Source organism: Amphiura filiformis, chromosome 1, assembly GCF_039555335.1.
Source record: "Amphiura filiformis chromosome 1, Afil_fr2py, whole genome shotgun sequence".
Lineage (NCBI taxonomy): Eukaryota > Metazoa > Echinodermata > Ophiuroidea > Amphilepidida > Amphiuridae > Amphiura > Amphiura filiformis.
This window is the reverse complement of record NC_092628.1, coordinates 17544412-17568368: the sequence shown is the minus strand read 5'-3', so window position 1 is coordinate 17568368 and position 23957 is coordinate 17544412. Positions and strand designations below refer to the sequence as shown.

The following is a 23957-nucleotide window of genomic DNA, read 5'->3' as shown; positions in this document are numbered from 1 at the left end:
CGAACTTTGGGAACTAAGAACTGATTTTCGGGCAAAAGAGGGGCTTGAAGAACTGAAATTAGGGCCAAATTATAGGCTGTTTAGCTAAAATTTCTAAATTATTTCCAAATTTGAGCTTAAAGAGCTACAATTGTCAGAGTTTGAGGCTCAAAGAACTGGAGCAGATCCAAATGTGGGGCTTAAGGAACTGCCGGAGAGCCTGAAAAAGGGACCCTTGACCGCTGCACATACCCGTACCACCTTAACATGTGAGTGCCCCCCCCCCCGGGAATTTAATGTGTCCTCTGCAGTAAAAATGTTCAAATAATGGGTTACTATTTTACTACCTCAGACACATTATATGGGTGTAAAGGATACTGCATGACCTTTATTTCTTAAGTTCATGCAAGTTGGTATGCAAATTATATTGATTACACAGCCACAAATAGCGTTTTCTTGGTCTTTTATCTACTATACAAAATAAGAAGGTATTCTTGGTTTAGTTTCGATATCAAAGGTGACATCAAGTTCATTTTGTTTATCTTTACATAATATTAGGGACTGTTCACAAACACTTGTAGGGGGGCCTGATGCAAAAGGGGGGCCCTGAAAATTTTTGACCCTCCAAAGGGGGGCCCTGAAAAATATGACCACAAATTTTCCTGGAAAAATTAAGTTTATATGCTTTTCTATGGGGTTGACCCATAATTTTCATGTCAAAAAGGGGGGCCCTGAAATTTTTGAGGTCTGTAAAGGGGGGCCAAAAAATTTTGCGATGAAATTTTTTTGCATCAGGCCCCCCCCTTACAAGTGTTTGTGAACGGTCCCTTACAAGGAGTTTTTAAGTCCGATGTTGGTGAAATTACCCATACATACATCACAAAAATCACTTGCACTCAGTAGGTTATAATATAAAACTGTATTGTATTGGAGAAGCTATTTTTAGTTCACTTATTGTATCACAGTTGGCAAGTTTGACTTTTAAATTCTTTAAATTGATAAAATTTCATCAAATATTGTGATATTACTCATGCATCACGAACATCATGCCCCTGGTTCACCGATCTCGTATAGGGTAGGTTGTATTGACTGAGTCTAATGAGAAGTGTTTCCTGGTTCAATTGTGATACCACAGGTGGCAAGTACATTACGCTATTCCATTTATTCCACACAACCCCTGAGGAAAATTTGGGAAATATCTTCCATGTGTTCATCTCGATTTGAATTTCATACACCCTCTGAGAAAGATTCAACCTGAAATCTTCCACAAAGGGAGGGCGAGTTCATAACATGCTCAATCTGAGGAGGCTATTGATGAATGTGTGGATACTATGCTTTATTTTGTACAGTGTGTGTATTGTTATAGAGGGCCGTACTATGGTCTGTATGCATTGTACATGCGCATATTTTGGGGGGCTTTGGGGGGTGCCAGCCCCCGGGGTAAAAGCAGGGGGCGGCCAAAATGAATGTGCTGCCTTTAGGGCGCTATCGCCTGAAACCCTTTTTTTTTTTCTTTTTTGCTCTTCACTTTTTCAAACGACCGAGAAAAAAATTGGGTCAACCTTTTCGGGCTGTTGAGGAAGGAGCGGCAAAATTGGAATTTTCTTCAGCCCCCCGGGGTTGGGGCAGCCACGGTACGCCACTGTTGGTTTGGACCAGTAACCTCAGATCGTGCACTGTCTTGGAGAGTTTCAAATAAGAGTTGGTTAATGTACTAATTTCATTTAATATCCATACTCCCCCTGTGGAAGATATTTCCAAACTTTTCCACAGGGGGAGTGTATACTTTAAATGGATTAGCACATTAGGCCTGTATGAAACTCAATTACAGTAGACAGGTACCCGGGGGGGGGGTACTCAAGTTTGGTTTTGGTAGGGACGTGCCGCTGAGATTTTGGAAGTAGACCCATAAATATACCAATTTGTCAAGAAATTTGGACCCATTGATATACCAAAAGTCAAAATTTTCGGCCGAATTTACCAAAAATTGTCTTAGTTTTTACAAATTTTCCCAAAATTTTGGGAAAATTTTAGCTAGATTAAGGAAAAATTGGGCTGTTTTCCGAAAAAAATTGAAAAAAGGACCCATACATATACCAAAATAGGCTTTGAAAAAGGGGTCATTGATATACCAGAAGGCTGAAAATGCTACCCATGTTTGCGTGCACGTCCCCGTATGGTCATTTGTACTGAGTACCCCCGGGACAGGTATTCGCCCACTGTCTTGTCAATTGCAATCATGCTCTTCTATTTATTTTACGAGTTTGCACTTTGCACGCTTAATATTTTCCTCATTGCCAATTTTGTAATGGTTTCTCTTTTTTTATAAATATGTGATTCTTAATTTCCTTAAATTGAACTTTTACACAAAAGAATATATTCACATTGTTATTTATACGGTAGCAGCTTTGACCGTGAAAAGAATGAACATAAATGTAGCGGGAAAATGTCCACTTTCAATAGGATTCCATAGGTTCATTCTTACAATATTTTGAAATCTGCACTATAACAATAAGACACAAAAGAGTGAACACTTTGCAATATCTTAATATAAATTTTCCTTTGTGACAACTCAATCCACATGATTACTTGTACTTTTGTTTCCTGTTTTGAGCTATGATATTAAAAGGAAACAAGTTGTAACTGTGGTTCAATACATTTGCAATAAAGTGGCAGTTTGGCTCTTCGATTATCTTTAGTAGCAGTCGTGTTTGGGAACATTGCTATCATCATGCAGAAAATCAACTTTTTCTCAAGGTGTATGGAGAAAGGGAAGTGAAGGGCGATGCGGGATCAATCGATCAGTGATGATGTGAGTTAACCGCACTGTCAACTGTCAACTACCTTTTGAGATGGCTAACTTTGGGTAATACGTGATGATGTACCCAGTAGAACAGTACGGGTGACGATTTAGTGGGTCACAAAACAGTTTTTCACGACTTCCGCCCTCCCCACTAAATACATGAGAAGTGAATTGTTACCCTGCATTATTTTGCAGCGCAGCAGAAGCGACTCGGTTGACTTTGAGAGGATTAAAAATGCGGAGGAATAAAAGCGTGGTGATGCGGGATGCTCAATATAAACACTTGCAATGACTACCCTACAGCAATATACTATAGCCAGGTTTTTGAGGCGTATGTTTACTAGCTATAGCTCAATTTCCTGTGAAGTACAAGGGAAGATTTGATTTTCTGTTGTGGCCACTGATATCCACTCAAACAGCAGCACTTAAAAAGAAATGAGCGAAAAGGTACTATACAAAGTACACATTTAATGGACAAATCAAAATTACCATTAAGACAGAAAAATGGGGTATTCACAATTTTTCAGATGAAAAGATTTGCATCACCTCTTGCATTTCCGCAAAAATGTTTTGTTCCTCCTGATTTCGCAGGTTTTCCAGGAAAATTGTGCTTCTCTCAGTTTGCCACATGCCCACTCCACCCTTGACCATATTGAGCAGTCTCTATTTGACTCTCTGCTCACGAGTGTCAACTGCAGATGACAAAGTGTTTTTTTTTCAAAATAAAAAAATTTCAGAATTGTAAATTTTCATGACCATATTTGGAATCAGCTTGAAAAATGCATTCAAATGAGTACAAACAAGCCTAGTATTGGTTCAGTGGTTCTTAAGATAGATAGCTCTTGATATTTTGAGAAAATATTTCTAAACTTGGCCTTTTTATGTTGAAGCCTATGGCTAGCATGCAGATCATTACAGTAATGGCAAAATATAGTATAGAAGATATGACAAGTCGTTGAACTTGAGCCAATTAGAGATTTAGAAGGGAAATGATATTTTAAATTGGCTGTATCTTGCCACAGTGCATTTACTTCACACATGATACCTGAGTGGTGGTCAATTCAATAGAGCAAAAATGTTGTATGTGATTATTTCTTTTCTATTGTCATACTGTCTTTTATTATGGTGTATGATTTACTCCCTTTGGTAGATTGAAAGATATTTATAGCAAAAAGATAGTGTCCAATTATTGTTTTGCTAGAATCATACTTTCTTTTATCATGGAGTGTGATATTCTTCTGTTGGTATATTCAAGTGTAAATCTCATAATAGCAAAAATATTGTATCTGGTTATTTCTTTGGTAGTGTGATACTTTCATTTATCATGGCAAGGATATTTCATCTTTTATTATAGCAAAGATATTGTATTGCATTTAGTTATTGCTTTGCTGCTGTCATACCTTTTTTTTTATCATGAAGTATGATATAAACTTCCTGGGGTAGTTTCAGGGGGGTCTATCGGTGGCAATTTTGGGGGGTCATTATGTGTGGAAACGCTAAAATTTGACCATGAAAATTAACTTTCTAGGCCAAAATTTTGCAAAAATTTGCCATTATAAAGCTAAAATTGCTGTAAAAATGTAAAATTATTTCAAAATGTGGGCCCCAGGGGTAGATTTAAGTTTGTCTTATGATATAGCAAACATGTATATACTTCTTGAGATAAATTCAAATTTAAGTATCATAATTATTGAATTGGAATGCATTCAAACCAAAACTAGTAAACAAATAAACAAATGAAATGTATCGATGGCAAAGAGCCAGAACTGCTTATGTCCACTTCTAAGAGTATTTGGATTTGGATTTGGTCTGGAGAGCGGGGGGACTCTCAACTTCGGTTTGGGTAGTGGAAACTACTGATTTTAAACCAAATTTGACACAAAAACAGACCCGAATTTAATTAATTGGAGCAAAAATTAAGCTGCTGTCATAAAAACGCCCTTATTCTAAATTGAGCGAAACTTCACGCCTGATAGAGCGACACCGAAATCATGCAATTGTCCAATCAGATTATATGTCTATGAAGTAGACCACTCCCACTGAATACGAATTACAGATTTGTTTTGTTGATTTATAACCCTGATCTGTTTTGTTGATTTATAACCCTGATTTACAGGCTTCCTAGCGAGTGGGTAAAATTACATTTTAAACACTCAGCAACCGCAAACCGAAAGCCCACGTAAGTGAACATTTTTGTTGTGAGCATATTTCACCTGGCTTTGTTATATTCACATCATCATTATTATCCTTCGAGTGCGAAGCAGGATCATTTGCAAATGCGGCTAACTATTCTGCTTGAATCTTGCCTTCATCCTACCCCAGCACACATTGGAGGTGGGTTACATAGGAGGTGTGTGTGAGTGTCCGAGTCTCCTTTTGCCATGAGGAGGTATGTGGAGAGTGTACCTTCTTAGCAGGCTCTTCCTCTGGTAGATGAAGGTGCCTGGGAAGGGTGTGCCTGAGGCCCAAGGAATCTCAGCTGGTTATTCCGAAGAGTGCGGCCGAGCGCCCATCTCTCTTATGAAGCATTGGGGCCAGGCTCCTCAATATAGACTCAACATCAGATCAGCGCACCTTACTATAAAAGGACATCTGTCACTTATAGTAGCATTTTGCTGAATGCTATGTAAGAATATTCGTAGCTAATGCCATATACTCTTACTACCAAAAAAGCGGGTTTGGGACTTAGCCAGACCTCCCACACAATAGTGTGTATATCAACTTCCCATGTCATGTATATGGTATAGCTTTAGAGTTTGATTTCTAGATAAAGTCGACTTGCGTCTTGGGCATATGCACAATTAACTGCTGATCCCTATTTACTTTAGGGCAGGTGTTTTACCATAACTCTTCTGTAAACCTGTGTAGATTGGGATGCATTAACACTCTTTGTTGGGATTTGGAGGCATTCAAGATCCACATCATTTATTCATCATTTGCCATGAATAGCAATACTAAACAGGCCAATCTAAAGACCAGATCCTGGGGAGTTGTGCTTGGTTGCATAGCTTCTCACAAACTGATATCAGGATATTCAGCTGCTTAGAATTACAAGTGTTTGATTGTACTGGAAATAGCTACACATTCTGTGTTTATAAGGGACTGTTCAATATTTACATGGGGGTGGGGAGTGGGAGTTTTGACAAAAAAGTGACAAAAAGTTGTGTGTTTCCCCCTTTTTATAACCATATTCTCAGGTCCCTAGCCAAGGGTTGGTGCAGGGGTACGATGTACACACCTAAATACACCCCTTTAGGGTTTCTCTATCAGATGTCGATTTGTACAGAAATTCCTTTCCACAATTCCGCTTACATTGCATAACAAAGAAGATGGATTAACCTCTGAAGTGTATCTATTGTTATGCAATATGCATATTGCCTTGTGGAAAGGAATTTGGGTACAAATCGGCATCTGTTAGAGAGACTCTCAAGGTGCGTATTTGTGGATGTGTACATCATTCCCCCTGCACCAACTTAAGGGAACTGGGAATAGGGTAAAATCAGTGGCGTAGTGTCATAGGGGCCCCCAATCGATTGCAAAAATGAGCAAATCCCATAGGAAATTTGCCGAAAAACGGCTTGTGCCCCCCAATCATGGTCGGTACCCCCATCATGGTCAGTGCCCCCCCAATGTGATGACCCATGCTACGCCACTGGGAAAATGAAAGGTTGTATATATTTATCCAAACCATATTGAAACTATCTGTTGATATGAACTACAAAAGGCCAAACTTTTCACAACAGAAAGGACCAGCCCTTTACATGTTCTGCCTGTGAAAGGGCAGATCCTTAGACTTGTACAGATCTATTTAGTTGATTGATAGACACCTAGCTGTGTATTTGGACTGCACTCAGAAGATCAAGTGGTTTGGCTATTTGCTAGATTGATCAAATTTCACCATATCTGATGTGAAGGTGATGGATAGAACTTAAGTGGGAAGGTGCCTACTTAAATCTGGGGAAAACAAAATGCTCTAATCCTGGTCCTCTTTCTAATGGCTGGGCAGTGTATTGTAAGGGATGATTTCCAAACCCAACCACCTGTCAACTGCAGGTGCCCTAGCAGAACCAATGGTTTTACCATGTTCTATTGTTTTGAACATCAGACCAATTGCTAGTTCTCCCGGGGCACCAGCGGTCATCTCACAGTTGGGTTTTGAAGCTATCCGTAACCTTGGCGATATGAGTTTTTGTACCCAACTTAATCAAAGATGGGCATTCTATATTAATGTACAAAGATATTGGAGTTAAATGAATGCTATATTCTCTCTAATAAATGAACCTTGGTCTGACATTTTTAAAAGGGGAGGGGCATTTATTAGAAGTGAATTTTGGACGAAAAAAATGTAATGTAAGCTTACACTTGCAGTTTACTTTCTGTTCTATTTTTATCGCAAATTACTTCTGGTTCCGCCACTGTGGCGATCATGACACCCAGAAAATGCCAGTTTTAAGCTTGCCTACGTGATATGCGATGGCAATTTTTGCATTCCGGTCACTTTTACTTTACAAAATGTGTAGGGGCATTTATTAGAGGGGGCATTTAGGGGGCCATTTATTACAGATAATACAGTCTGCAACATTGAGATATTTGGTGATGTTTTCACCAAGAAATTTTGTGGTTCATAGAATTAAGAAGCCTATAGCATATTTTAGGCTTTTTATCCCCACTTAGCCATAAATGGTGAACATATGAAATGGTTTGTCAAAAATCCCATTCCCAATCACTTAACAACCATCGCAAGACTCGTCCGAAATACGCAAAGAGTGGGCGTCATTATGCAGGCCCTGTGTGATTTAACAGAAGACGGGTTTTGCACGCTTAATTGTTACAAACACGAAATGAACTGTATCGAGTGCCACAGATTTAACAGGTACATAGCTACGTGGTTGGAATACTGGCTATGCCATTCGCATTATACTGGATTGTCAGATTTACCCAGAGTTAAGCTGAGATGATGTTACCTACGTGCCCATGCATATTCATAACGTATTGCAATTGGCACAAATACCTGGTGTAAATCACGGGTTGATTTGGGATATAGAGGATTATAGTTTAGATGCAACCAATGGGCTACTAGAAAGTGGGTTGTTCCAGTTGAAATCCTTACACCCCCTATGAAAGATGAGACTTTAATCTCCCACACATGGGATGTAGATTTCAAATGGAGTCATCCATTTAGAGAATTCCATTTAAAATTCACACTCCCTGTGAGGAAGATTAAGGTCATGTCATGTCTTATTATAGCCTATACTTTCAACACTGGAGTTGTGCATGGTCATTGACTCATGATGTCCCCATGAAGTGTCTATGGTGTATCATAGTATACCTCTGAAGTACCTCCGAAGCACTTACCTTCCGAATACTAGCCTCTGGACTCTGGAGTGCTCACAATCTATAAAGTACACATAGAGGTCAGTGCTTGATGAAGGGACTCAGGAAAATATATACTCATCTGAGAGCTTTAAATTTGCTGTCACCAGTGACAGGACCATGTGGAATCTCTAGACAATTGATAACCATCTGAATTGTCCAGTAGACAAGCATGTTTTCTAAATTTAATTATTCCTATTGCATCGTATGTTGTGCTTCAGGAAATACCATGGGACATTGATGTTAGCGATGTTCCTGGGACATGTGTAATTTGATTTATTCTTGCTCCACATTACTTTCAAATGTTCAATTTACTTCTTAATAAATGCCAAACAATATGGTTGTCTAAAATTTAAATTTAATTGTTCAAATAATTGTCCCACAGGGGTTTTAGACCTGCTTAGCTCCAAAATGTGTTAATGTCAAGTATTGGACACAGGGGATGGGTGGGACAAATCACTGTTGGCCGTAAGGCTTTTTTTTTACACACAAACCATTGTACCTGGTCGTGACACAAATAGTGCATTTTGACTGGCCAGATTGAAATGGAAAGTTTTTCAGTGAGCTTAGATGATTAAAATAAGTTGATTAAAATGACTGCGCCTGACCCATGGGTGCTGTCATCACAAGACACCAAGTGTCCAAATACTCAAGTGATGGAACACTTATACACAACATGATATGAACTTTTCAGACAAATATCATCAAAGAACAAATAATTTATATAGCTAAATTATTTGACAAATCGTGTTGTTGTGGAGGGTGTCTACCTTCTTCTCTTTCATCAGTCAACATTAATGGGTATATTTTCACGGGAAAATTTCTGGACACGTGACCAATGCGTATCAATGTAATTGTAACCTCGAGCCTGATATCTGACCCCCGGCGGTGACCTCGCTATTCAAGTCTTAGTAATTTTGAATTGGAATAGTATTCTTGGCCGCAATTTCGATAGAAATTCGTGTATTCCAAATTTATTGAATATCATGCAATCTTAATTTCTTCACAATATCATCAAAACGTAATTTCAAAAATATCTACCTTCGGAAAAAAAATATTTATCTACGGAAACTCTTACCATAATATTTTTAACTTGCGACAAGTTACTTATTTTGCATCAAAGGAGGAATTCTTCCTATTCAAATACATTGGAAGACCACCCGCTGTGCTCGGGGTCACATTCCATAATGCTAATATGTCTGCGCCCATGGGTGTCACATGTCCAGAAAATTTTCCTGTGAAAATTTACCTATTAATTCTGACTGTTCATCAAAAAATTTCATTACGAGGCAAATGTACTTGTAGACGGAATTCTATGGTATTCTAAAAGTTGAAACAAATGTCACACGTGAGGAATGGTGTAGTTTGGGATTGGCAGAGCTCTGAATGTCCCTTTAAGGGGCATTTTAATAGATTCACAATTTCACAGTGACTCAACCCCATGCACATGAGCTGAATATTTGAAGGAACTGCCGCATAAACGGCATCATCACTTAAATATGTCGCCATAAATTAACTCGTCTGAAGTATTTACAGCAGACGGCCGCGCATCGTTAAATATATCAGGTTGCTGTGTACATGGCAAGAAGGTTCCTCATAGCTGCTGGCCATTTTGCGATCCTAGTCTAAAAACAATCTCTTCCACATCTGCTGATGCATACGCTAGAAATTAGCTAATGTGAAATCTGAAGCTTGACGATTGGATAGGATTGAATTGACCTTGTATTTTGTTGGTGAACGTGTAAGAGACTATTTACGTGGTAAGAATTATTGGGGCAGACAGCCAGGAGCAGAATTAAAGAGCGTATTCACCGTGCTATTTCATTGAACAATGTTCTTCTGTCTTTGTTTTTTTAAACAAGTTAGCCTTCAATTCTCATCCACATAAATACATAAAGACCATGTTAATATATTATTTGTAAATACATTTGCTGTGTCACTTCCAAGGATATTTGCTGATATGGGGGATAGTGGGCAGGGTTTACTTTAACGCAATACGTATTTACGCCTTCACGCGTACAAAATCTTGAAAACCTATTAAATATTGTATGATTTGATATAGAAATTAAGACATACATTGTTCAAAAAGTATTCCAAGATACAAATACCACTTGGGTAATGTTTTATACCCCTTCAGAGGAAAAATGACAATTAAAAGGGTAAAAATTTTGAATATACCCTTCAGCAGAATGCTTAAAGAAAACCCTGATAGTGGGAGTTTGATGGGGTCTGCTTTGGAAAGCTCAGGTCCTAGGTTCAAATTGTCACGCCAACTCCCACACTAGTATTCACTCTATAGCCCCATTATTTTGGTGCAGTGGGAATGAGATTTAGTGCAAGAGAGTTGTCATTCTTGATGAAAAATTTAACATTTTTGCCCAAATTTAGGAAATAATGCCCTATTTGGTGCACCAAAATTCTGGCAAGAGTGAGCACTGGCCACCAACCACCCTCATAGATACACACATAAACAAAAGCTAACAAACAAGCATACACACATATACCCCTACTTGTAAAGATCTGTAAACAAGGACCGACAACTTTCCTATCTAACCAGGGACCTTGCACACCTGAAGCTAAGCTCCATATGGTCTTATGTGCATTTCCATGTTGTTCGCAACACATTGGTAGGTAGAGTGGACCGTGGACATCCTCGGTTGCAGGTGTCCTCATTATTTTTCTCTTTTCAGGTGTATGTCCTGATTATCCTCATTTGCGGGTCTTTATAAACACCAGTGGCATGCTCAGGTTTCCAAAAGTGGGGGCCATGGATCTCAATTCCCCCAACTGCTCAAAACATTTTGGCTCATTTACACCCCTACACATCAACAATCCTCTACACACATACCCAGGACACATACATGTACATAGATTACAACTGCACATTATGCAATACTATAGACACATACACTTATGGACAGCCTCATTATTAGTCTCGTCCTAAATAGCCCATGACTATCAAGGGTCTTAAATTACATTGATTCATTATATGCTCTGGATATAAAGTAAAATAGAATCGTGGGCGACTTGCGGATGATGACCCACGTCGTTGACGTCGCCACAATCAACATTACTACTCGTCAACCGACTTATAACAACATGGATGATAAATAACAAGGTTCAACCAACTTGTGCATTGCAATATGTTGACTGTCAACACTGTTGTACTCGTAAAGATGAATATCATGATTGATAATTTTGGTTATAAATCATGTGGACTAATTTGTTTAGAAATTATCAATTAAATCCCAATTTGTGTATTAGGCCTACTTATTTTCTTATTTTTAAGTACTTTAAACAGTATTACATCAACAGCTAAAAAATGTTTATAGAATTAAATAAGCTTGTCTCAAGTGAGTTGAATCTTTCATTTTCTTTTTATTTATTCATTCATTCATTCTATAAAATTTCATTTAACCCTAACTGAACCAAACATCTAAAAAGTTCAACTCACAGAGCATCTGCAAGCTCAGGTCCCGGGCTCAGGTATCTCAGTGGCGTGCAGCACATTGAAAGTGAGGGGGGCCAGGTTGTTCAGTTCCCCCCCGAATGGAGTCTGATTTAGGTGTGTAAGGTGCGGTTTTAGCGTTTTCCCCCGAATGACCAACAAAGAGGGGGGCACGTGCCCCCTGCCCCCCCTCCCCCCTTTGCGCACGCCACTGATAGACGGTAGACCCGGTGGCAAGGTGTGGCCATGTGCGTGTCTGGCACCCGAGGGGTCCCTGGTTCAAAACTCCAACCAACCAACTTCCTTCCCCAACCAACCAACCAACCAACCAACTTCCTTCTTTCCTCGCTAAAATATGCAAAAATACCGTTTAGTTGTGTAGCTATAGCCTTTGAGATTTGAATCAATATTGGTTACGAATTTTTTTATATCAAATCTATAAGATCTTATATCCTAGTACAAGATGTAAACCTATCTCTCAGAATGATCAGCAAATAATCCTTTAATCTACTACTGAATCATGTCTTGTGCTAAATATAGACATTTATTGACATCAGAAATGCCACTTTCAGTGTTTGTGTTTCTACAACTTTATTTGTAAGCTTTTGTAGGGTCTTTCACCTTGTAGGAAGAAGAGTGAATTTTCAGGCTTAAATTTATAGATGTTTAAGGACTTGTGTTTTTGGTTTTACAAAACATTCATGTCATCTTACTTGATTAACACAAATTCATAACCTCATGAATATATACAAGATCCATGAGACCCAATCAAACTTAATTAATTTGTCAAAACATGAATAAGATGCACAGTTACTAGAATTCAACAGTGGACCTCCGCGTGAGATGTGGTATGGAACTACGCACAATAATGACTTGCATATATACATATCCCACACAAACATAAAAATGCAAAAAATAATGCGCTCTTTTCTGCAAATTTAAAAACAAGAAAGCACAAAATATTGCGTAAGCCCTATATTAAAATTTTCATTTGAATGAACACAGCCGCAGCTGTATGTTATCTGATTGTGATTTTATTTCAAAATACAACAAGAATGCACGACCTTTCATAAGTACTTAGAACTAACCAATCATGAGTGAGTTGGATCACAGGGCCTGTGGTTGGATTCACTTCCATGTTACGCACACGTAGGGGGCATCACACAGTAGATGTGGGCAATCGTCATGCTGTTGGCAGCTGTGTTCATTCAAACAAAAGTTTTACTATTATAGTGTAAATACACCATACACGTATATATAATAGCACCATTTGGCTATTCCATTGGAAAGTTTTGGAAATATCTGCCACAGGGGGTGTATGAATTTCAATTGGAATGAGCACGTTAGGCAGCTCCATTTGAATTTCATACACCCTCTGAGAAAGATTCAAACTGAACCTTCCCCTGAGGAAGAGAGTTTCAAATGGAACTGCTAATGTGTTAATTCCATTTGAAATTCATACTCCCCCTGTAGCAGATATTTCCAAAATCTTCCACAGGGGTAGTGTGGATTTTAAATGGAATAGCACAAAGAAAGCAATGTTTCCATCAGGATATTTAAATAAAAGCTTAACAAGCAGAAGCAAAAACAGAAGAAATAACAATGTTAAATATCAAATCAATTTGCCTTCAAGGTACATATGATGGGGGAGTTTGTGGCTCTGATTACAGAGCGGTTGGATATGATGGGGGAGTTTGTGGCTCTGATTACAGAGTGGTTGGATATGATGGGGGAGTTTGTGGCTCTGATTACAGAGCGGATGGATATGATGGGGGAGTTTGTGGCTCTGATTACAGAGCGGATGGATATGATGGGGGAGTTTGTGGCTCTGATTACAGAGCGGTTGTCTTCAACAACAAGGAGACACTGTAAATTTCAAATTTGAATAATTCTGGCATCTGCATGCAAAATGATGATGAATCCATGAAAACATACTAAATAACTTAAAAGCCTAGATAAAAATGATAAATGAGGAAGCTACAGGGAGAAAATACAGTGTCAGAGGAGGTGTAATCTGGACTCGATCAATCAGGCCTGTAGCCAGGGGGTGAGGACGACAAGACACACCTCTCCAAATCCGTAACTTTTTAGGGTACAAATAGATCCATATGAGAAAGCAAAATAAAAAAGGACCACTTTTTCATGTTAAACTGTTCAGTATTGCCTTTAAAAAAAAATCAATTTTTCTGGAGGTTTTTGAAGTCTGTGCAAGCAATTTGGTGTTGTTTTTTGTGGGGGGGAGGGGGGGAAGGTTCACATTTTGGAAATTGCACATCCCCGCAAAAAATCCTGGCCACCATCTTGCTCTCAATGGACAGTAAAAACTGTAAGTGTAAAGGGGGGAGGCTCAATTTCTCAGTGACTGAGAGGGCGCTGCTCAAGAGCAACCCTTGGGTCATATGCAGATGAAGCCCTTGTAGTTATGACATTTAAACCTCTGCGAGAGAAACGGATCAATGAAATCTGACATTTGCGTGTCTGCATGCTTGTGAGAGATGTTTACCTCTGTGTGGCCCAATCATTAGATAACTTAGAAGATGTGATGTAAGAATTCTCCTAAATTTAAGCTGCAAAAATATCCTAGGGTTTGTAAACACAATTATGGGTCTGGTTGTCATGAAATGGGGTCCTTCCAGTTGACATGAAAAGCTGAAAATACGATGAAAGTTTCTCACTGAATAGAATTATATCTATTTATTGCCTTTTTTATGAATTTATTTGCCAGAATATAAACAACCAAAACTGAAACCTTTCTAGTTCATGCAGTACAGTTTTCTACTTCACAGAGCTTGGTTGGCGTTTTTATCAACCCGGGGGAGGGGAGGGGGAGAGGAAGGGGGTACCTACTACCCAGTACAAATGACAAAACAGGGATGTGCCACCAATATCAGTCTCATTTGCGGGCTTCTGGTTTAACAATGGCAGTAGATAGCAATGATACTGGTATGTCATCCATGCCTCTATCAGCAGTAGATAGCAATACTAGCATGTCATCCATACCTCTATCAGCAGAAGATAGCAATAATGGTATGTCCATTTTTGTATAAATTTTGGGTCTTTTTAATTTTTTTTATTTCTTCAACTTTTTTCAAAAAAAATACCACATTTTTCCCTCCTCAGGAGCCCAAATTGGTGTAAATATGAGTCCACTTTGAGGTTCTCTGTGGCACATCCCTATCCCAAACCAAACTTAGGCTATTATACTATTTATCTCTTGTAAGATTGCAGGATTGTTTTGGTTACATTTCACTTAGTCTGTACTACAGACTGTGTACTTATATTACCCATAGGGAGATAATATTCTGCATTCTGGGAACCACACACTCTTGGAAACTATAGTCGCTCACTTGGCTCGTTATTTAAGGAGTGTGTCCCCCCTCAATCATGAGTAGTCTTTGACAAAGACTAATTTCACTAAACTTAATGAAGCTTTGTAAGTCTCCATATCAATCGTGACTATTCACTTTTCCATTTCACTCAAATAACAAATTGGTACCCGTCATAAGTAATAGTAAAGGGATGTACTATAGGGACCCTTCATAAATAGTTACGTCTATTAAAAGGGTATTCGACTTTTCGTTACTTGCGAATGGTTACTTTAGATACAAAGGGTTAAAAGTTGAACAAAATGGAACCCTGGTCAAATAAAGTACTCAAGTGTTTTGATATACCTGAAGCAAAATTAAAAGCAAATATGTTCAAAATGATTAGCCTACAGCCTGTCCCAACAGGATGGTGCAACTAAATTTTCTTGATGCCTTTTAAGGCGTAGAACTTATTATCTGGGGCATGATTTACTATCTAGACTGAGTTTGGGGACATTGTCAGTTCAGCCCAGCCCTCTCCAGCTAGGCTTGTACTGCATAGAAAAAATGGGGACGGCAAAGAGTAAAGTGTCCTTAAAATGGGACAAAAAATTGATAAATCGGGCCAAAAATATAGCTTTGCCCCTCACTCTGAAATCCTGGCTAAGCTACTGACGTTCCCTCAAGTTTGAGGGAGGGGGACATCAATAGGTCTTGTAGTTCTTAGATTCAAAAGTTCCCCCATTTGGTCCATGTGACAAAACTGTGAGTACATCCTTTAAATAGGATACATTACGTTACATTTCTCATGACTGCATCGAATTTGAGAGAGCATGTGTAAAAATTTGACTTGTCCAAAATAATTTTGAACTTTTAAAATGAATTCTGCTTGTGGACTTAAAACAGGATATAGTCTCGCCGATATGTCACTTTATTTTAATCTCCAAATATGCCCTCAGGAGGGCGCTTGTTTTTGGGTACGTATTTTATTGCTACATATTTTATTAAGCTTGTTCCATAATTGCTCCTGACTACCTCAGATGTGCAACTCTGCACGTAGTGTTTCCTGGTATTAAACGATTATTTGCCAAACTAAATAATTTTGCATGATACTTTATTTTAATCTGGAAAAATGCCCTCAGGAGGGCGCTTGTTTCCTGGTACGTATTTTATTGCTACATATTTTATTTAAGCTTGTTCCGTAATTGCTCCTGACTACCTCAGATGTGCAGTACCGCACGTAGTATTTCCTGGTATTAAACGATTATTTGTCAACTAAATAATTTTGTGTGTCAATTTTTTGATCTGCAAAAATACCCTCAGGGGGGCGTTTGTTTCCTTGTACTTATTTTATTGCTACATATTTGGCTTAGGCTTGTTCCGTATTTTCTCCCGACTACCTCAGATGCGCAACACCGCACGTAGTATTTCCCGGTATTCAACAATTGTTTGTCGGATTAGATAAATTTGTTTTGATTTCCAGGCGGATATAAGTCTTGTCACAAGCTTAAATCCTTTTCCAAGAATTCTTCAGGATGCGTTGTAATGAAATCAAAATCAAATATGCGTAAATTCAGCACTTTGCCCCAGAGATTTGGCAGCATTTATACGATAAAAGTTGGTACAAATAATGTGGGTGCAAAAATTGAGTGGGTACATAGTAGCATGTGATGGCATTCTTGTGACGGCATTGTCGGTCATGGGATCATCTTACGCATACTTGCACTGGAATCCATAACAATCTTAGTCATTCAATGGTAGTAGCTTGTTGTGGTGTACTTATAATAAAATTATAAACCCGCTTGGTAGTAGTAATGAGGAGTCAGAGGATGATGGTGGATGATGATGCTTGGTATAATTACGTCACCGTAATAGATGTCATTATGTAAATACCGTGACGGGTTATTTTTAGATTAATAGGAGATACCGACTTGTGTAAAAGCATTGCATTCAAAGTTGTTCTTCAAAGATACAGTGATAGCCTTAAAGCACTAAGTTGTTCTTCAAAGATGCAGGGATATTCTTGAGTTACAGCACATCGCACAAAGTTGTTCTTCAAACATTCTGTGAATATATTGTTTAGTTTTCTACTTCCAAACATTTTTCATGTTGATGATGAAATGGAGTTACTATACCTGTGTTGCTTTTTGTATGGTGAATGACAAAGACTCTGTGAACATAGATTCTAATTTCTCTACAGTTTTATGATAAAGCTCACCGAGCTTCCACATATTTGTGTGTATGGTTGAAGTTTGATTATTGTGACTAGTCTACATCAACATATTTACGAGTAATTTTCAACAGAGAATTTTCTTGCCATGGATACGTCTACTGAAGATAGCAATAGTGCTATCCTGAAAGAGATTCTGGACAACTATGTTGGATTTTCTCATGCTGCCATGGATGTGTGCAGCAAGCGTGCCAATGACGCAACGAAACATTGTTGTTGCCGACGTGGATTATCACACGTTGCCATGGAAACGTATATTAACAAAGCTCGTTCTGCGCAAAAATTTGACAAAAAAAGCCGGCATGAGTTGTTACACATTCCGATGGATAGGTGTACTAAAAGTGAGACTGATGCACGGATATGTTGCGGCAAAGACCGTCTTGGATTATCCTATATTTCCGTAGATGATATTCATTCCATATCAGACATTGAGTTTTGTTGTGATGGACCAATGAAGTTAACCGTCTTTGATTTCTTGTGTTTCCTCTACAGACAATCACCAAAGACGCAATCTAGTTCATTTAAACCCAATATTACAGTCGGTAAGTGTTGCATCTTTTCTCATTTCTTTTTTTGTGTTTCCGTATTTCTTTCTTTCCTCTGGTTTTTATCCCTTTGTCTACTATCATGGATGTATCCAGGCTTTAGCATCGACTGGGGGTCAAGGGGCAGAGTCCCAGTTGCACATGGTCCCTCGGCACCCCCTGGATATGCCATGACCTTTTATTGGTTGGAGTATTTGATTATTTTACCCTTTCTTTTTTACGTTCACCTTTCTATTTTTTGTTCACCCTTTGTTTTTGTCTTACTTTATGTTTTACTTTATTTAGTTATTTTATTTCCTTTCTCTTCTCTTCTCTTCTCTTCTCTCCTCTCCTCTCCTCTCCTCTCCTCTCCTCTCCTCTCCTCTCCTCTCCTCTCCTCTCCTCTCCTCTCCTCTCCTCTCTCTCCTCTCCTCTCCTCTCCTCTCCTCTCCTCTCCTCTCTCTCCTCTCCTCTCCTCTCCTCTCTCCTCTCCTCCTCTCCTCCTTCTTTCTTTCTTTCCTTCTTTCTTTCTTTCTTTCTCTCTTTCTTTTTGTTTTCCTTTCCTTCTTTCTTACCTCCCTTTCATCTTTGTCTTTCTTTCGACCTTTCATTCTTTTTCATTCTTTTACCCTCTCTTTCATTCTTCCTTTCACTCTTTCATTCCCCCCGTTGAGTAATTAAATTTGTAAACACAAAAGGTTAAGTGTCAACTGTCATAGATCTAAGCTGTTAACTAAGTGCATTGACTTGTTTTTGTTTTGAAGTTCAGAAAATGTGATGCTTAAAAGGTTAACTAATTAGCTGATAAGTACTCATGTGTCATGTGTAGAGCAGCTCCTAGCACAGGACATTTTCACAATGCTCCAACTCCCTACCAGCTCACATGTCAACAAAGTGCAGACGACTTCAGTATGGAACATAAATAGCATCATCCCAAATGCATCGTTCAATAAATTCACAGTGCCAAATTTGACCTCAAATTGAAAGAGTATGAGTTTTTACCCAAATTTTCAAAGGTCATTCAATGAATATATAATAGCATATTGGGATTAAAGAACTGTGGCTTGATAGATGAGCATGCACAGGTTCCTTATGCTTGTATTACCAGGCTAATTTTTAAAGTAGCAAGGCTCATGTAACAAGATCTATCAAATTAAAGTTAAAATTGTTAATTTATGATCTTTTTTTTTGTTCCACAGATGAAAACTATGGTAAAATGGCAATAGAAACACTAGAGGAATTAGACTGGTGTATGGACCAGTTAGAAACCATGCAAACACATAGGTCTGTCAGTGATTTAGCAACAAGCAAGGTAAGGTCATAGGTCAATGACACTAGGTCATAAGGTCAAGTAAAATGGCAATAGAACCAATAGGAATTAGACTGGTGTAAGGACTAGTTAGAAACCATGCAAACACATAGGTCTGTCAGTGATTTAGCAACAAGCAAGGTAAGGTCATAGGTTAATGACACAGAGGTCATAAGGTCAAGATAGTTTGATAAGAAACGAGGCAAAAGTTTGTGAATAGCTATTCATAAGCAACTCTGTACTCTGCAAGGGGATCTCTCTGTCTGTCTGAAACACTGTCAATCCAAACCCCCATCAGTCCAAAAACTGGTTAGGGTTAGCCCTAACCCTAACAGGTTTTTGGACTGACTGGTTCGTATAAGGTGTTTCGGACTGACGGGGTGTCCCCCTCTGCAAGGTGTTAGTTAGAGACATCTAAGAAACCAAACTAGGCCTATACAGTAGAGTCCAGTAAAATGGGTTAACTCCTTGGAAAAGTTGTATAATGAATGCCTGAAAGTCAATAATGCTGCAAATCAAGTAAAAGCTAGACCTCTTTTGTAACTCAAGTTTTCTCATCAAACGTTATGACCAAGATACAATCTTACTGTGTAATCAAATTGCCATCATGTTGTTGTTGTTGTCATTGTTGTTGTTGTTGTGATTCTTGTCTCTATGGAGCCTTATTAGAGCCCACTCAGCAATGAATAAATAAATTAGAATTCTCCGTACACTTGTTTCATACAAAACAAATTCAACTCCAAAATAATAGAATAATGTAAAATTCATACGTAGTGGTAATAAAATGAGAATTGCTTTAATTTAGACTTCAATACTACTTGTTTATTTCGCTTACCGGGAGCAGTTTCAAGGAACTGCCTCATTATCAGTCGATGTTGTTAGCTTCAGGGACATTACGTAGTGTGGGGGGACGTCACCTAGTATGACGTCAACAGGTCTGGTTGATCTCTTTTTTCCATGAAACCACAGAGCTAAAAACTTCGGCTGATGATGAGGAAGTTCCTCGAAAGCGCTCACGTGCCTGGTAAAGTGAAATAAGCAAGTTGAGAGCCAGAAAGCCTCAACTCACAATCACCTGCTCCCACAAAATGAGCATAAAGTCGCCAGGACACTATAGAAGATATAGTCCATTAATCATGACAAAATTCAATAGAAAACAAAGAGGAAATATTGATTTTGAAGACCAAACAGGGAGCCAACTTCATGCTCATTTTTTGAGAGCTGGTCATAGTGAGTTACGGCTTTGTGGTTCTGAACCCTCGAAGTGTTGGAGTCCAATTTTAAATTATTCTCAAGCCAATAATGATTTTATTTATTAATATTGAATACCTCACTACCCTATCTTTAACCCTACACCGAACTGAACTCTAACCTAGTACATACGGTGCATGTGGTTAACCAATATGGTGCTACAATAACATCTCTACTCTGTATTTACACCTGGACAGGGAGTTAAAGTACAAAGTAGCTACTAAAGAAATACATATTAGTGTTTATGCTTTTACAAAATACTCTCAGTGGGATACTATTTCCTTGAAACTCGCTTTAATATCCTCTTTGTGTGCCAAACCCGGCCATTTACTGCAGCCATTTCCTTGTATACGTGTAATGTAATATATTGTGTGAGTAAAGTTCATATCTGCCTTGGCTGAATCGGTTCACATAAGAGTGCTCATCAAGTTAATTTTGACCTTTAGTTAAGGTACAGAGGTCGCAGTTGTTGGTTGGGCTGAATGACAACTGTGACAAGCATGACAAGGGCATCGTACACCCACTCTGCACCTTAAACTTACGGTCATAATCTATTTGTTAGAGCATGGACGTGGCCAGAAACAAGTAACTGGGGTTCTAGTGCGCCAGGGGGGCCTCGGAGTGCACTGGGGCTGAGTTGCTAAAATGTGCCTGAAATAGGCTGATTTGGCATGAATTTTCAGGAAACCCAGAGACTGAATTGAAGAGTTTGTGTTCAGTATATGATCCTTACCTTTCCTTATAGTAAAAATCAAAAATGTAAATAAAATTTATGCAGGTATCAATTAAAATGAGTCCTTTGAACCTCATCAATTTACAGCTAAGGGAACATGAACAAAAAGTTTGATGACGTTCTATAAACGATAGTTCCTTTGTTTTGGGGAGGGATTCAAAAACTAGTCAAAATATTGTCAAATTATCAATAATTCACACTAACTTGCATTTCAAGGAGGAGGGAGGGAGACATACGCCTAACAAAAGCCCTTTCTTTTATAGGACGTCATCAAACTTCTGGGTTGTTCCTTACGGAAGTAGCTTCTTTTTTTTATTGTTTCCAGCCATAATATCTCAAGATTTTAATGCAATTTTAATTTGTCAGCATATTGTCACATGTTAATTGATTAATTATCTTAAGGGGGTACTACACCCCTCAATAAATTTGTGTCTATTTTTGCATTTTTCTCAAAAACTAATAAAACAGTGGTAACAAAAGTTATGTATATTATAGGGGCAAGGAATCTAATTACTACACTGGAATTTCAGTGACCCAAGACAAGCGATTTGTTATTTATAATAAGAAATAAGGTACCGCTATGATGTACCTCGTTTCCTATCGTATATACTGAACCGCTTGTCTTGAGTCACTGAAATTTCAGTGTAGTAATTGATTCCTTGCCCCAATAATATACATAACTTTGTTACCAGTGTGTTATTATTTTTGAGAAAATGCAAAAATAGTCACAATTTACCATATAAGTGTAGTACCCCTTAATGTAACTAATGACTATGTATTCAATCAACTCAATAAGTTAGCAAATGATAAAGCTACTGGTTTAGATAACATCCCATCTCGACTGCTGAAAATAGCATCACCAGTTATCACACCAATTGTAACTTATTTAATAAATAATTCTTTTGCATCATGTACTTTTCCTACATGCTGGAAACGTGCAAAGGTGATTCCTGTATTTAAAGCTGGTGATCCCAATGATCCTAGCAATTATAGACCTATTTCAATTCTAGTTGTTATCTCTAAAATTATTGAAAGGGCTGTGTTAGAGGCCAACTGTACGAGTACTTAAATGTAAATTGTTTAATTAATATAAACCAATCTGGTTTCCGCCATCTCACTCCACTTCTTCTTCTCTCGTAAACATCACGGAGGATTGGTATAATGAAATTGATAAAGGTAATTTAATTGGATTATGTCTGCTGGATCTGAAGAAAGCATTTGACACCGTAAACCATAATATCTTCTTGAGTAAGCTTAAAATGTATAAAGTAGGTGAATATTGTATTAAGTGGTTTACTAGTTATCTTTCTGGTCGCACCCAATGTACATCTGTAAATGGGATTCTTTCAGATTTTAAAGAAACTGTTTGTGGAATGCCCCAGGGCTCAATTGACGGACCACTCGCTTTTCTTATTTATATAAATGATTTACCAAATTGTGTTTCTCATTGTAAAGTTAATATGTATGCTGATGATACTGTGCTGTACTATGCTTCTAACTCGCCAAATGATATCATGGAATGTATTAATAATGATTTAAAAAATATAAATAATTGGTTACAAAGTAATAAACTTAGTCTTAATACTGATAAAACTGAATTTATGCTAATAGGATCTAGACAAAGACTCAATACAATTAAGGACAGTGTTAAAGAATTATCTATCAGCATAAATGGCGTAACTATTAGGAAAGTTAATAAATGTAAACATCTGGGTGTAATTATTGATGACACATTAACTTGGAATGAGCAAATCAATAATGTACGTAAAAAGAGCCTAAAAGGTATGTTCATGCTAAAACAATGCAGGGCAAATTGTCTCCCTAAGGATATTTTATGTACTGTGTATAATGCTATTGTTCTGCCACACTTAGATTATTGTAATGTTGTATGGGGAAATTGTGGTGTTACTGTTTCAAAGAAACTTCAAGTTATTCAAAACAGGGCTGCAAGAACTATCTGTGGTGCAAAATGGGACACACCTAGCAGAGATGTTCGTGCTGAACTTAACTGGAAACCTTTAATTGACAGACAAAACTCAAATTGTTTAATTTTAACCTACAAAATCTTAAATCATCTTGCACCTCCTTATTTGGGTCATATTTTCAGTCATGTAAACAACAGTTATAATTTCCGTCAAAGCCAAAGTAATGTAACTATACCCCTGCCAAGAACAGAGTACAAAAAGCGCAGTCTGTCTTATAGAGGTGCTGTAAGCTGGAATGAACTAGAAAATAATATCCAAAATTCTCCAACATTATATACTTTTAAAAATAATCTAAAAAAACCCATAATGACATGCCTGTAAGCATGGTAAGTAACCATAAGAGTATCATAATGGCTTTTGACAATTAATAATTTTGTGATTGTAATATGTTTAAGCCTAGATAATAAGCTTTTGTAATTGTTTGTTATTTTGTACATGTATGTTTGTTTATGCACGGCCCCAAGGAAGAACAACTTTTGTTGAATTGGGCTTTCCGTGTTGAAATAAAGTCTAATAATTAACATTGATTTTGATTTTTCGACTTGTTTTTTGCTTAAACACTTCACATATATCATCAACAATGAGAGATCTTGGGTCTCAAGTTCTGGGAAAGAAAATTAATGCTATGCCCAACTGTATTTTTAAGCAACTTTGGTAGTTAATATTGTTAACATTGATTTAATACTTCTTTTACACCCACATCAATACACTTTTTTATATTGTTTCTCTTTCCGTACAGTTCAAGAGGATGTTAGGTCGGGAGTTATCGGCGTTCTCAGAAACAAGCAAATCAGGCAATCAAGTATCACAGTACCTCTTTGATACATTTTTAGGTAAGAAAGTGAGCCTACAATCCTTGCAAAAAATGTTGCTACACCAGAGTGTTAATTGGTCAACATCCTTCCCTACTCCCCTATTGCAATGTTGATTTGGACAAAATCGTCATCTTCAAGTACATTACAGTTTCCCAACATTTATAAATGGGGGTGGGGAAGGGCGAGTGTAAGCTGAATGTGC

At 38.0% G+C, this 23957-nt stretch overlaps 1 protein-coding gene across 14 annotated transcripts in view; it reads left to right on the top strand.

Annotated features, from left to right (window-relative positions):
- LOC140162964 (3',5'-cyclic-AMP phosphodiesterase 4C-like) overlaps positions 1-23957 on the top strand; it is a 573837-nt gene that overhangs the window by 517337 nt on the left and 32543 nt on the right. For 13 of the 14 annotated variants that reach the window (XM_072186398.1, XM_072186475.1, XM_072186546.1 and 10 more), the window contains 3 exons: positions 17631-17680; positions 18862-18974; positions 23680-23773. In XM_072186398.1, coding sequence (XP_072042499.1) covers positions 17631-17680; positions 18862-18974; positions 23680-23773 — 257 coding nt within the window. Of the gene's footprint in view, positions 1-17630; positions 17681-18861; positions 18975-19013; positions 19113-23679; positions 23774-23957 lie in introns of those variants that run through there. The other variant, XM_072187111.1, reaches the window with a different exon arrangement.